Source organism: Thermobia domestica, chromosome 17, assembly GCF_964235325.1.
Source record: "Thermobia domestica chromosome 17, izTheDome1.hap1.1, whole genome shotgun sequence".
Lineage (NCBI taxonomy): Eukaryota > Metazoa > Arthropoda > Insecta > Zygentoma > Lepismatidae > Thermobia > Thermobia domestica.
Window position 1 is genome coordinate 166,498,418 of NC_137470.1, and position 13,227 is coordinate 166,511,644.

Genomic DNA, 13,227 nt, shown 5'->3' on the forward strand with positions numbered 1-13,227 from the left:
GGAAAGTACTTTTTTTTAATTATTTCAAAATCCAGAGAAGATTGTGACACTGATTTCTCTGTAGTAATATTTACTTTATATCTATTTTTGTGAACTTGACGGTATTAATAAAACAAAATATGCATCAAAATTAGAAAATTTGTAAAGCTATCACGAAGAGAAAATTTATGTACTTCTATTCAGGTATTCTTTTGTATTCAAGTAGTAGTAGTAGTAGTAGTAATAATAATAATAATAATAATAATAATAATAATAATAATAATAATAATAATAATAATCTTATTTCTGAGAATTGATCAGCAATGTTACAAAAATATTTTGAGTCAACACAATTCCGAAAATATAATCTTATGTGAGAAATCTTGCGAAAATAACATATATTGATTTTACGAGGGGTAGTCAAAAAGTTCCTTAAATTTCGTTGTAACTATTTATTACCACAATATAGATACACATTCACTTAATACCCTTCAAAATAGGCTCCTTAAGAACACACACTTGTTTCACCGTTCCCGCCGTTGCTGGAAAGAACGCCAAAAATCCTGTTTTGGTATGTTCTGAAGTTCAACCGTCGCGTTGGTTTGGATGTCTTCTACGGTGACAAAACTATTAACTCTGTAGCCGTTTTTGATTTTGAAAAAAAGCCAGAAATCGCTTGATTTAGCACCTTTAGCGATGGAACACGTGTGTGTGTTCTCAAGGAGCCTATTTTGAAGGGTATTAAGTGAATGTGTATCTATATAGTGGTAATAAATAGTTACAACGAAATTTCGTGAACTTTCTGACTGCCCTTCGTATAAAATTCACTATTAAATTTTATTTAAATATTAATTTCACTTCTTGATCATACATAAACAAAAGTAGCTTTTTCCAGTTGCTCGTAACTAAAGGAAAACACCTTATATCATAAATGTACTTACGTGTTTGAGGAAGCAATGTCCTACAGACAGAGGATTGTGTTCACAACGTTCGAGTTCCTGCAGGAAATAATGGTTGTGAAATTCATAGATCTTTTCGATGTTCCCGAAGACCACATTCCGCTGTCCCCGTAGAGCTTGAGGAATGTCTTCTCTCAGCAGTTCTGGTATGTAATTCTATAAACAAAAAATAAAAACATTATTAACGTACACTTTAAATAAGTAAATGCATAAGTATTTTGACATTTATTCATATAGTTGTACATAAATCTGGACATGCCACTTCTACGAAGGAGATTACGTAGGAAATTCTAGGAGCAGATTACGAAGTAACCATTCGTACTATTGTTGTGATCGAGGGCCGTGGTGGCTTAGTGGTAGAGAGTTCACCTCTGGTGCTTGGGGTCCCGGGTTCAAACCCTGCTTCCGTCAAGTGAACTTTGTGGTGGACAAACACCGTGTGCGTGGGTTTTCTCGGGGTTCTCCCGTTTCCTCACACTTTCTTCATTCCACCATTTCATTCATTTCTCATAACCACCGTCTCATTTAGCCTAACCGGCATAATCGTGGGACGTAAAACTCAAAAGATTTCATTTCATTTTTTATTGTGATCATTTCCACCTATTCAATAAAGCTGATTTTACACAAATTTTATTAACATTCCTTTAATTTCATTGTATAGCATATTATGCAAACGTCCACTTTAATTGCGTTGATAGCATATTATACGAAGTTTCATTTAATTGCGTTCGATTCCATATTATACAAATGTTTTCAGATCACTATAGTGATCACAAGGAATCGTAAAGCTTGACCTAGATCTACTGATTTCACCACTCAATAGAATACGAGGGCGTATTCCGGTTATCAATCCCTATCCACGAAATTTTGATAGTGCCGCCTCTCGCACTTTACGGAGAACACTTCCTGAGGGTACAGTATTATTAACTGCCGCTAAATTTAGTTTTATTGGTCGTTGTTTTCATAGGCGTCTCTAGCATGTAAAAATTGAGGTGGACGACTAGAAGAAAGAATGTTTGTATACCCGAATTAAATTTCCGTCAAAATCGTGAGCTAAATGGGAAGCTTCTTGAGTTTCTACCAGTATAATTAATCATATTTTTTGACCACTGGACAGTCTGTTGCTAAATATTTAGAAGTTTCTATATACTGAACGTCAGGGTCCCTTTATGTCAATTGTATAGTTCCTGTCTTCGTTGAATTTTACTTCTCAATTCCCAATTCAACTTTATACATATTATTTTACATTTTTCAGTGCAACAATATTTCCATGCTTTCCCTAGTTTTGTAAAGCTTGATTTCATCGTTACAAATTCCATGAGGCCATGACCCAGATTGCGAAAGAAAGACTTGCATTTATCCACTTCTATAGTGGAACCACCCGCGAAGTTTTTAAATGAAATGAAAAATGAAATCTTTAAGTTTTACGTCCCACGGTATGCCGGTTAGGCTAAAGGAAACGGTAATAATGAGAAATGAATGAAAATAGTGTAATAATGAAAGTAGGAGGAAACAGAAGAACCCCGAGAAAACCCATCCACACTCGCTCTTTGTCCATCACAAAGCTCACTTTGCGCGAGCTGGGATCGAACCGAGGACCCCATGCACTAGAGGTGAACGCTCTACCACTGAGCCACCGCAGCCCCCCCACAAAGGTGTGTATATATATATATATATATATATATATATTTTTTTAAGTAAGCCACAAAAAGAGTTCTTGCAGAATATACACTTCACAGTTTTCGAGAAAAGAAAACATGAGAAAAAAATAACAAAAAAGTTTATGAATTAAAAATTAACTCATGCAAAATTTAATTAATCAAATTTTTACTTGATTAATTTAGTCATTACGTTTTTATCAGATTAATTACAAGCCTGCTAGGAAGTGAGATGAATTGCACGTGAACTCTCCAAATTTGCTGAGGAAGACGTCACGGGACACCGAAACAGTACAGTATATAAATGTTACTCTAAAGAAAAGCTGGTTGGGATATAATCTAAGAGGATTCTCAGTAACGTGGTAGACGGCACGACAAGAGAAAAAGAAGTCACAATTAATGGAAGATATTGATACTGGTAATTGTTATATTACGCTTAACTTAGGATTAGTGCATACAAACTTCTCAGATTATGGCAAGTAACCTACCAAGGATGGTAGAATGCTTGTGACAACAACACGAGATTAAAGATTTGCAAGTTGTTAGCTGAAAATAAAAGAAATAAGATATTACCTCAATTACATACTCCAGTGACTTAACATAGTCCCTCTCAGTCTGAATCATCTCTCTCATGATCAGCAACAAAGTTCTGAAACGAAACGGAACATTTTATTCAATACTTAAATCACAGAATCTACATTCAATTAACGCTTTACATTATATCAATTAAATACCATCCTATACATATATTTTTACATATTTTTATGTATATGTTTATATACATACACATATTTTGCATAAATTCATGTTTATTCAGCATATTTTATAATTTACTCGTATATAGCATACTTTACAATATTATATTTGTTTGTTATATATGTAAGTGCGATGTAACATAAAAGAAATATTATGAACATTTAGATAAGATTAACTATTTATTGTAATGTTTTTACACATTACAATGTTCAGGAAAAAAAGCAGTTATAAAGCTTACAGGTCAAATCAGTATTTGATGTGATTTAATATTTTAGTTTTACTTTCTTCGCAGAGTACAGCGTTGTAATCTGAGTTCCAAATTATAGCATATGTACTAACGTAAGGCATAAGATTACGTCCTGCAATCTGAAAGTCATATAGCATATACCATGGCACAAGAAACGGGTTACTAATTTTGTGTTGACATATATGATTAAGGATTCTGAATGAAAGTCACTTACTTCTGCGTTTTTTGGTCTTTGTTACTGTCTGTGTTGTTCCCACAGGATGACTTTGTGGATGGATGTAGATCTAGGTTTGAGGAATGGCAATGCAGATGACTGTTGACGGGAACTGGAGGGATGACTTTGTTCCCATTGACTGCACCGTTCTCTTGGTCTTCTAAATCCTCTCCGCTGGAAGAAGAAGGTAAATACTCAATAATGAAGAGTTGAAATATATCTACAACACTCTTTATACAAATTTCAAACCTCTTTTTCCTTTCTTTCTTTAGACAGACATTTGCAATTCCAAGAGCAATTTTATGTATTAATTTCAAAATAATACAAAAAGGGTGTTGCTGGACATATGAGGCGCGTTCGGAAAGTAACCTCCGATTGGTCACAGTGCGTGAAGTAGTGGGAGCAACGATACCATCTTTGCACAGACGTGCGCGGTAGATCAGTCTGCATCCAGCCGTAGTAGAGTGAAGGTTGTCTGGTCATTAGTTCCACTTTTGTAGCATCTCAGTAGTGGCGGGCCATCAGTGGTCACTGATGAACTCGATCAGAAAATTGATGGAGAAGTTCTTGAAAATCGAGATTTTATAATCTCGGACCTTTCCGATGAATTTCCACAAACTTCCAGGACTGTGTTATATGGTCTCAGCGTTTTTGGTGATGATGATGAGCTGAAATATGCAATCACAGGCGGGAGATTTTTATGCTGATGGAATTTTTACGCTAGTACAGAGATATGATAAATGCTTGAATGTTTATGGAAACTATGTTGAAAAATAGAGCAAAGAGGCAGTTTTTAGATGTATTTATTAAATTCTTCTTATTTACTTTAGTGTTTCTATTTTAACCAATCGGACGTTACATTCCGAACGCCCGCGTATGTATATTTTAACATGAAGATTCTATCTTAAGAAAACTATTCAAAACTCAATTTAGGTTGGAAAACTTCGAGCTAAAGGCTAAGAGTGATTGAGAAGTCATTGTGCAATGGAGACGTTCCGGGTACTACGAGCCAACTGAACGAAAGTAACGCGTACACTGAACTCGAGGAATTCATATTTGAGGTATTCGAATAGTACTACCAAACTGTTTTGTGCATCCAATTTTCCTGCCTATAGGTATAGTTCATGGTAATCGTTCTTCTTTCCCTTAGAAAATACAACTTTAAAAGAAATAGACGGGTATTTATTTTCAGAGACAATTTTGCAGGAAACAATCATTTGTTAAATTCACCCTTACTACTCGGAACGCCTCAATTGGTCATATGTTACACTTCGAGTAAAGTAAAGTGAACCAATAGGGTACTTAAGCAACACATATCATGTGAGTTAAAATTATGACCACCATACTTGTCATATTTTTGACAGAGTTTACAAGGGAATTAACTGTATTTGTGCGGTTTGAAATACCAAAAGAACTGATACAAGGTTTTGTTAAACTACAGCCCGCGCGCCACAAGAAAACTATATTGAGCGGTGCCGGGGTAAAGAATGGCAAGGACGACGACTTTATTTTCAGAATCTGGGGTGAAAAATGGTTTATTCTTGTCCTTTGAGAGTGATGAGGTATCAAGGGCTGCCAGTATGGTGCAGTAAATTTACAGTACACCTTAGACGGTGAGAACCCTCCCCCCAGATTTTTTTTTTTCAATTCAGAAATCAACATGTGTAACACTTACCAGTTTTTCCTCGAATGTAAAAGTACTCCCTTCTCACAAAAGGGATTTTTGAAAGAAACTCTAGAACTAACTATTTTTCAAGTTGGCATAAGCTCTATATATCAGTGAAAGTTTCGCCAAATTGTATTCAATGGTATTAGGTTAATGGAATATTATTTGCTATTGGTGTTTCCTCTTTCAAAATCTTAAGAATTGCTCACAATGTGGCAACCCTGAATCTATTTTTGAATACAGCATGTCCATCACACGACGTCTTGTGCCCAAATGAAATGGATTCCCCCTCCATTGACAGCGCGGACCCACTACACCACAGTTTTTCTCGTGACGTGTGGCCAGCAGAAGCTCTTGAAATGTGGACAGCAAAAACAGTGTAGATTAGCTGACTGAGTTGAGAGGGAAACTTGTGACAAGGTGTTGAAAGATAAAAGAAACAACAATATGGAGGTAAATAATACGAAAAGAAACTGTTTTGGATATTGATGAAGACTAATTTTTGTTCTGAAATACGTGCTAAAAGGTAAAAAGAAGGAGTAAATAGAATACTGCATTTGGTGGACTAAAGATGTAATTCTTACGTCGAATCTACTTAATTGGTAAAAGACTGTATTCCATAAAATATAACCAATTTGAGGTGTGACCAGCCACTGATGCCAGAATGTTTCGGTGATAAATATTTAACTGAAGGTCAATTAGGATCCCTCAAAGGCGAATCTTCATTGTCTACTTTTCCCAATGAATTGTTTAATAGTTGTTTGGATGGAAGAATTGTATCATGCATACCCTTCTGATAGTTTACCCATCTCTGTACAAATTTCTTGTTTATTTATTTATTTATATACTTATTCATTTCGTTGGATGTGTGTATTTAGAACCATTTTACGAGTAGAAATAGTATTTTCTTAAATCTCACTAAATTTCACGCCAATTGATTAACCCTTACCCTGTAGCTTCAATCGCAATACCCTGTCCATATACAGGGTGTTTCTGAACAACACCGAGAAAGTTGGGGGACTGATTCCTGACACCAAGATAAGATAAAAAGTATAGACCAACCTGGGTGAACAAATGTTTCCTTTCAGAGTTATAAGCTGCCGAAGACATGAAAAAATGAACTTTTAATGGTCCATAGCTCCAATACTATGGGACCTACCGTAGTTGGGTCAAGGTTGTTTCAGAATTCTAAGGTATTCACGCAACAAGTTTTATAGAGGGAGTTTGGCTACGGCCATATAATTTGAAGTACTCACCAACTATATATATATATATATAATTAAGATTTTTTCCACAATAAGAAAATTTACTGGTTTTAAAATGTGTATATATATCATACGTTACCTTTTAGGGCAGCCATCACTTCCTTCTGTGGTATTATCACCCGAAGAAGAATATTCACATCTGTGATCATCTGAACTGCACCTACCACACGGAGCATCTTCAAAGCTTTCAGTGGAATACTGCCACGTGCACGAACGCTGCAAATGTTTTTTATTACCTAATCGAGCACCAGAAAAGGATTGTTCCAGAGTATTACTACATCGTCCACATGAACAACTGTTAAACTCCGTAGTAGAACCTACCACACTACTACCGCACTTTACACTTTGTCCCCCATGGATCTGTGATTCTACTGACGGATAATCTACTGAACTACTGGCACATTTTATATCCTCTAACAAGTCTTCAGCACTTTCACGCACTTCTTTGATGTTTCCAAGATTAGGTCGTCCATCCTTCATATGCATCGCACTATGCACATAGCAGCTGCTTGATTCTTGCTGGGATAGTCCTGACGTATCTAACAGAGACACACAGCACGCTGTGGTGTCCCAGTACCGGCACATGTGACCAGAAACATACGGAGAACACTTCGTTGTTCCGTAGGGTAGAGATCCAACAGAACGACGTCTTCCTATGCTCACTGGCGTGCTTGTCGTGTTCCATGAGTTTTGACCTACGCATGATTTTAAATTCCCAGCCACAATGGGGTCTTGTGACGGGTCTAAAATGTCTTTGGAATTTTCAGATGTTTCTGCACCGCCAAGTTGTTTGCGCATGTCGAGAAGACGAGCCTGTCGGGTGCGAATAAGTTCCATTGTTTCTTGGCAACGAGAATGAGCAAGCTGAAAATAAAAGGAAGAAATTAGAACAGAATATAAATGGTTATGACAATAAATAATTACAGTTGGTCGTCTTTAAACTTCATGTTTTCGGGCAAAAAATACATATTACTTGTGGATGACGTTATCAAGGTAATGAATTTCTAAAGTATTATTGTTAGATTTGAAACTATAACTACAAATATTTTGCTACTAGCTGATATGCTCATTCTTCGCATGGGCCAGATAAAATATCTATGTAAACAAACACCGAAAAAAATCTATCATTTTCTACTACTTTTACATATTCCGGTAAACACCTCCTGAGACCCCCTGGTTCGAATTAAAAAAAACTCCTCTGGCCCCCAGCCGATGGGGCTGTACATCCCATAGGAAGTCAACGCCTATGGGGGTATCACATTCATATCAGCGACCGCGAAAACTATGGATTTGACACTAATATCGGTCATTTTGGGTTATTTTTACATCTCTCGATGACCTTTCTATTACAGCCCCCGTTACTTAGCCGATGGGAGCTAAATTTCAAAGTAAACGCGATCCTGAGTTTCACCATTGATCTCAGCGACCGCAAAAACTATGAATTTGACACTAATATTTGTTTTCTACTACTTTTACATGTCCTGGTAAACTCATCCCCAAGACTCCCCTAGTTCGAATTTTGAAAGAAAAACGCTTCGTCTTGGTCTGGGGCCTGGACCAAGGTACCCGTGATCAAAATTTGGTAACTCTCGGTCCACTCGTCTGGTCCCCAGGCCACACACAGACAGACGGACAAACACACAAACTCTTTATTTTATTTATATTAGACAAATTCGTGAACATTCAAATAAAACTTTCGTGTTCCATCGCTATTTCCAAAATTAACTTATCACAACAGTTAGAGGTAAGCTTTCCTATTGTTCCATTCATTTTAAATTTCCCTGTGTTATTTCCACATGTCTTTATTTCTCAGTTACTACGTGAAAACTTGAAAAAAGAAAAAAACTCTCTTTTGCTACAATACAAGAAAGCTACTGGCAGCCAGACGACCTTTAATTGTAAGTGTCGTAACCCAGCGGCTCTGTCACCATTTCTCTCCTCCAAATTACTGCTGCAAATTATGGGTTTGTACATGGGAAATCGCTACTCCTTAATTCAAGTGGGTCTTCCAATTGCCTCACGATGCTGTGTCAACACCAAAACTTGACTGACCCCCACCCAACAACTGGGAACCAGACCCGGTACCACGTGTACCGAAGACAGGTTGCTATCCACTCGGATACAGGAAAGCACAACAAAAGTGAAAATATTTACAAAGTTAAACCCCATTCTCCAACATTATTCGCAAATGAAATAATATTTCTAGTTTAACATTGAACGGTAAGTCCTTTAATCTACCAGAGACTGATTATGGAAACGTCCCTCTTCAGCACTGAAGCTCTATCAAACAAACTTCATGATGGTAGTTGAATTTACTAAGCTGACCTCCTATCTGAATACTACATTCATAAATCATGTTTAGTTCGCATTAGTTTAAGGGGACATTTGCCATTTTGAGATTTACTAATATTAATGCATTACTCATGTTCTGTCTGTATGAAAACACTATTACATTGACTATATGTATGATTAAAAGTGATTTTATACAAAATTAGATAATTAATTACTGCATAATTAATTATTAATTATGCATTTTTATTACGTGTTTTTCTCTGTAATCAATTGTCAGAAATATTTTTGTAAAAAAGTATATGATTCTTTACACATTTCTCATTGACATAAAATAATAATACACGTCAATATCGTGACAGATATTAAATTATTATTAATTGAAAATGGAAAAGTGCATTGCTGATACTACTGAATTCCGTATGAGGAACAAACTTTCAGTTTTGAGCACTATTTTTGTGAAAAATACTTTATTTATTCCTATATATTGCATATCAGGCAAATCCCTATATATTTGTCTTTTGATTGGTACCACAGTTTTGGATATAGACATATGCATTTCAAAGTAAAACATGAAACAATTTCGTAATATGTAAAATGCCACCCTCTTGGTTTGTGAGGTGGCGCCTCCCACTTCAGGCGACGTTTTTTTTCGGAACTTCTTGCAGTCTGGATAAGTCTTGACAGAGTTACCAACGCACAGTTTTATTCAGCTAGTGTTTTAGAAATGGGTCGTACGCGGCGATGTCCTTCCAGAAGTAGGAAGAGAAATAAGCATTCTAAGGCTATTCGTTTATCTTGGATAAAAAGGAGTAAAATAGAAGATAGCTCCAAGTGTGACACTTCTGTTTGTGTATCTTTGGAAGAAACAAGTGGAAGTTCTATGGAGGTTCCAATTGCAAGGGATGAATCAAATGATAAAGAAAGGTGAGATTTATTTTACTTTCCATCTTGATTATTAATTACTTTGAACCAACATAAAATGATTCTTTTATAAAATTGTTATCATTCTATCTAAATGTATACAGGGAAAGAACATTGTAAATCCAGTTTTATTGATTTTATACCAAAACTCATTTTTGTAGTCTGACTGAGCGTGTTCTTTACGCATATAGCTGCTTTTAACATCCAATTTACAGAGGAATGATCAAAAATTTTTACCACTTTGAGTAGTCCAAAACATCGTGTGCAACGCATACTTTTACGGTTGGGTGCAATCTCAAAATCGAAGAAAAAAAATGTACTTACCATGTTCTTTCCCTGTACCCTTCACATGTTTCACTAATCTTTTAGTGGATTATTATAATATTGCTAGGTGTATTATTTTTTTAAAATACAATTACGTGAATCATTTGCGTGTTTAATTTTATACAGCGATACATATAATAATAGTATTATGCGCAATGTTATATATGAAGGGCTTGGAACAATATGCCACATTTTAAAAAAAAATCACTATTTTTAGGACCTTGCATATCTTACGACCTGCAGTAGTCGATTTGGCTTTAAAGAAGTGGGGGAACACTCTCTATGTATTAATATAAAATGCTCTAATACATTGAATAACAAAATTATTTTGTAAGATTCCGGGGTAACGCGTTCCAGAACGAAATAAAGTAGGGGAACGGATATTTGATTTTCTGGTAAATGGAGAACGACGTTCTCCGTATTTCCTCCAAATCGACCACTGATAACCCGTTGATCTTGACAAGTTTGCAAAAATCGAAATTAGGATCAGTAGATATAGTAAGTATTCTTGTTTAAATTACTTTTTTATGATGCAATGGCAAATTTTACTTTTCTCTCGGATCATAAATATATATTAGTTTAGAGTCCCTTGTCAGCAGCGAGGCTATATGAAACATGGACCTACTGGTTAACATGGAATCCGAACCACAATCGTTCTATGCTCTCCCTTCGGGACTCGAACCCAGGACCCCTTGCAGAGAAGCGCACGTGCTAGCCACTAGACCAGCGACATATATATATATATATATATATATATATATATATATATATATATATATATATATATATATATATATATATATTGCATCTTATGTCTGAATATTATGTGTTTGTATATGTAGGTATTTTAGGAAATGTATTCTACCTTATTTATTAAGTGTTTACTTTTATTGGTTCAATAATATATATACCCTAATACACTTGCCATCTTCTTTGATACTGTTTAGAATTCACCTGAATTAGATGCTTTACAAAAACTTGTTATAATATACAGCTAAAATAAAAAATAGGAATTAATTTAACTGACAACATATAGAATTACAATAAGGATTAAACGATTATTTTACTTTAGGACTATTAATATTTCAGACTTGAAGAAATGTACTTTACTCGACTCATTCTATCACACATTTTATAATGGTTTACTGCTAAAATATGTACACTTCGAGGAAAATCACCTGCTAAATTGTTCATTGTAACTGAAGGTTTAGAGGAAAAAGTAATATATATATATATATATATATATATATATATATATATATATATATATATATATATATATATACAGTGGCGGATCCAGGATATGATCAAGGGAGGGGCTAAACCATAATTTGTCGTTTTATCCAGTGTAAAGCAGAATTGAAGCCCATTTTATCCAATGTAAACCTGAGCGTCAAGGGGGGGGGGGCTATAGCCCCTTAGCCTCCCTTTGGATCCGCCCTTATATATATATATATATATATATATATATATATATATATATATATATATATATATATATATATACATTGTTCACTAACTTAAAAGGCTTTTTTTTCCTGTGATTTATTTCTCTCATTTAATTTCAACAATACATATTTTCTTTATGTATCGAAATGTTACTTTAAAAAAAAAGTCTGAAATTCAAACTTTAAATCTATACGTAATTTATTAGTGGAAAGCTATTTAAAAAATCATGCTTAATTTACAGATTATTCCTACTAAATAATTTTTAGAAATCCTTGGTCAACTCATACCTGAAGGGGACTCAGCCTCCTACAACAACATTCAGTTGTTTGTTTACATCAAAGATTCCGGCAGCGTGATTTTCGCCCTCAACTTTTTTTTTTTTTTCGTCGTGGCTTTTGCTCCATATGATTTTCTACTCTTGGTTATTCCCCGAAAAGTCATGAAACCGAGTCTAAAATTGCACTGTTTTAATCTATCTAAATTGCAAACCAAAGAACAAAACCAGTTTCACATTTGAACTTCATATAAAAGTTACTTTTTTGGTTTTAATTTTCGAGCGACAATAGGAGATAATATAATAGTCATAGAGAAGAAAATCTAATTCAAATGTTTAAAAAGATAAACACATTTCGCAGTCCTACATACAGGAAAAAAGTAATTTTTGACCATCTGTCCTTCAATTATTCACCCTATTCATATAAGCCATATCGTTCAACATATAAGCACTAAATTTCTATAAATTTCATTTTCATTTCTATAATTTATTATTATTATTATTATTATTATTATTATTATTATTATTATTATTATTATTATTATTATTATATGTCATTTCAGCTCTGACACTGAGTCTCTACCATCTCTTGTAGTGGAACCCGAAACAGAGATTGTTAGTCGCAATGACTTTCCGAATGGCTACCGAATTGTAAATTTGGGCCACATTCTCAAGTGGTCCATAAAGCTCCAAGAAAACCACAGAAAGATATGTGTCTTAGGAAAAATGGATTTTCATAGAGAGAGACGTTCAGGACTAGTGTCTTACCTCTATTTCAAGTGCCGCGTGTGCAAACGCGAAGTATGTCACTGTACAGAGGAGGAACAACAGTCGAAAAGATCTGTAATCAATACTGCAGCTGTTTGGGGTACTGTTTCCATTGGAAGTGGGTATTCTCATCTAGAGGAATTTCTCAGTATTATGGATATCCCATGTATGAGCTTCAAACTTTTCAACAAGATTGAACAAGATCTGGAACCGGTAAGTAATAATTGACAAATCCGTTTGATCTTAAAAAAAAAAAAAAAAAAAAAAAAAAAAAAAAAAAAAAACTGACAAATATACTTTCCTACTTATCAACAATATCACAAGTGGCTAATATAATAGTTGTATTGATATAGTTCTGTATAGAAGATTTTATCATAATAGCACTTGCGGAATGAAAGTAATCTTAGTTACAAGCAGGCCCGCAACCAGCCATAGAAGTCTGGGGGTGCCATAAA

At 34.8% G+C, this 13,227-nt stretch overlaps 1 protein-coding gene across 1 annotated transcript in view; it reads right to left on the reverse strand.

Moving 5' to 3' along the window:
- LOC145674474 (uncharacterized) overlaps positions 1-7,604 on the reverse strand; it is a 45,521-nt gene extending 37,917 nt beyond the window's left edge. Inside the window, exons 1-4 of the mRNA XM_081744587.1 lie at positions 6,824-7,604; positions 3,814-3,987; positions 3,170-3,245; positions 921-1,094 (exon numbers count right to left, since the gene is read on the reverse strand). Coding sequence (XP_081600713.1) covers positions 921-1,094; positions 3,170-3,245; positions 3,814-3,987; positions 6,824-7,581 — 1,182 coding nt within the window. The 5' untranslated portion in view covers positions 7,582-7,604. The remainder of the gene's footprint in view (positions 1-920; positions 1,095-3,169; positions 3,246-3,813; positions 3,988-6,823) is intronic.
- Positions 7,605-13,227: the final 5,623 nt, after the last annotated feature.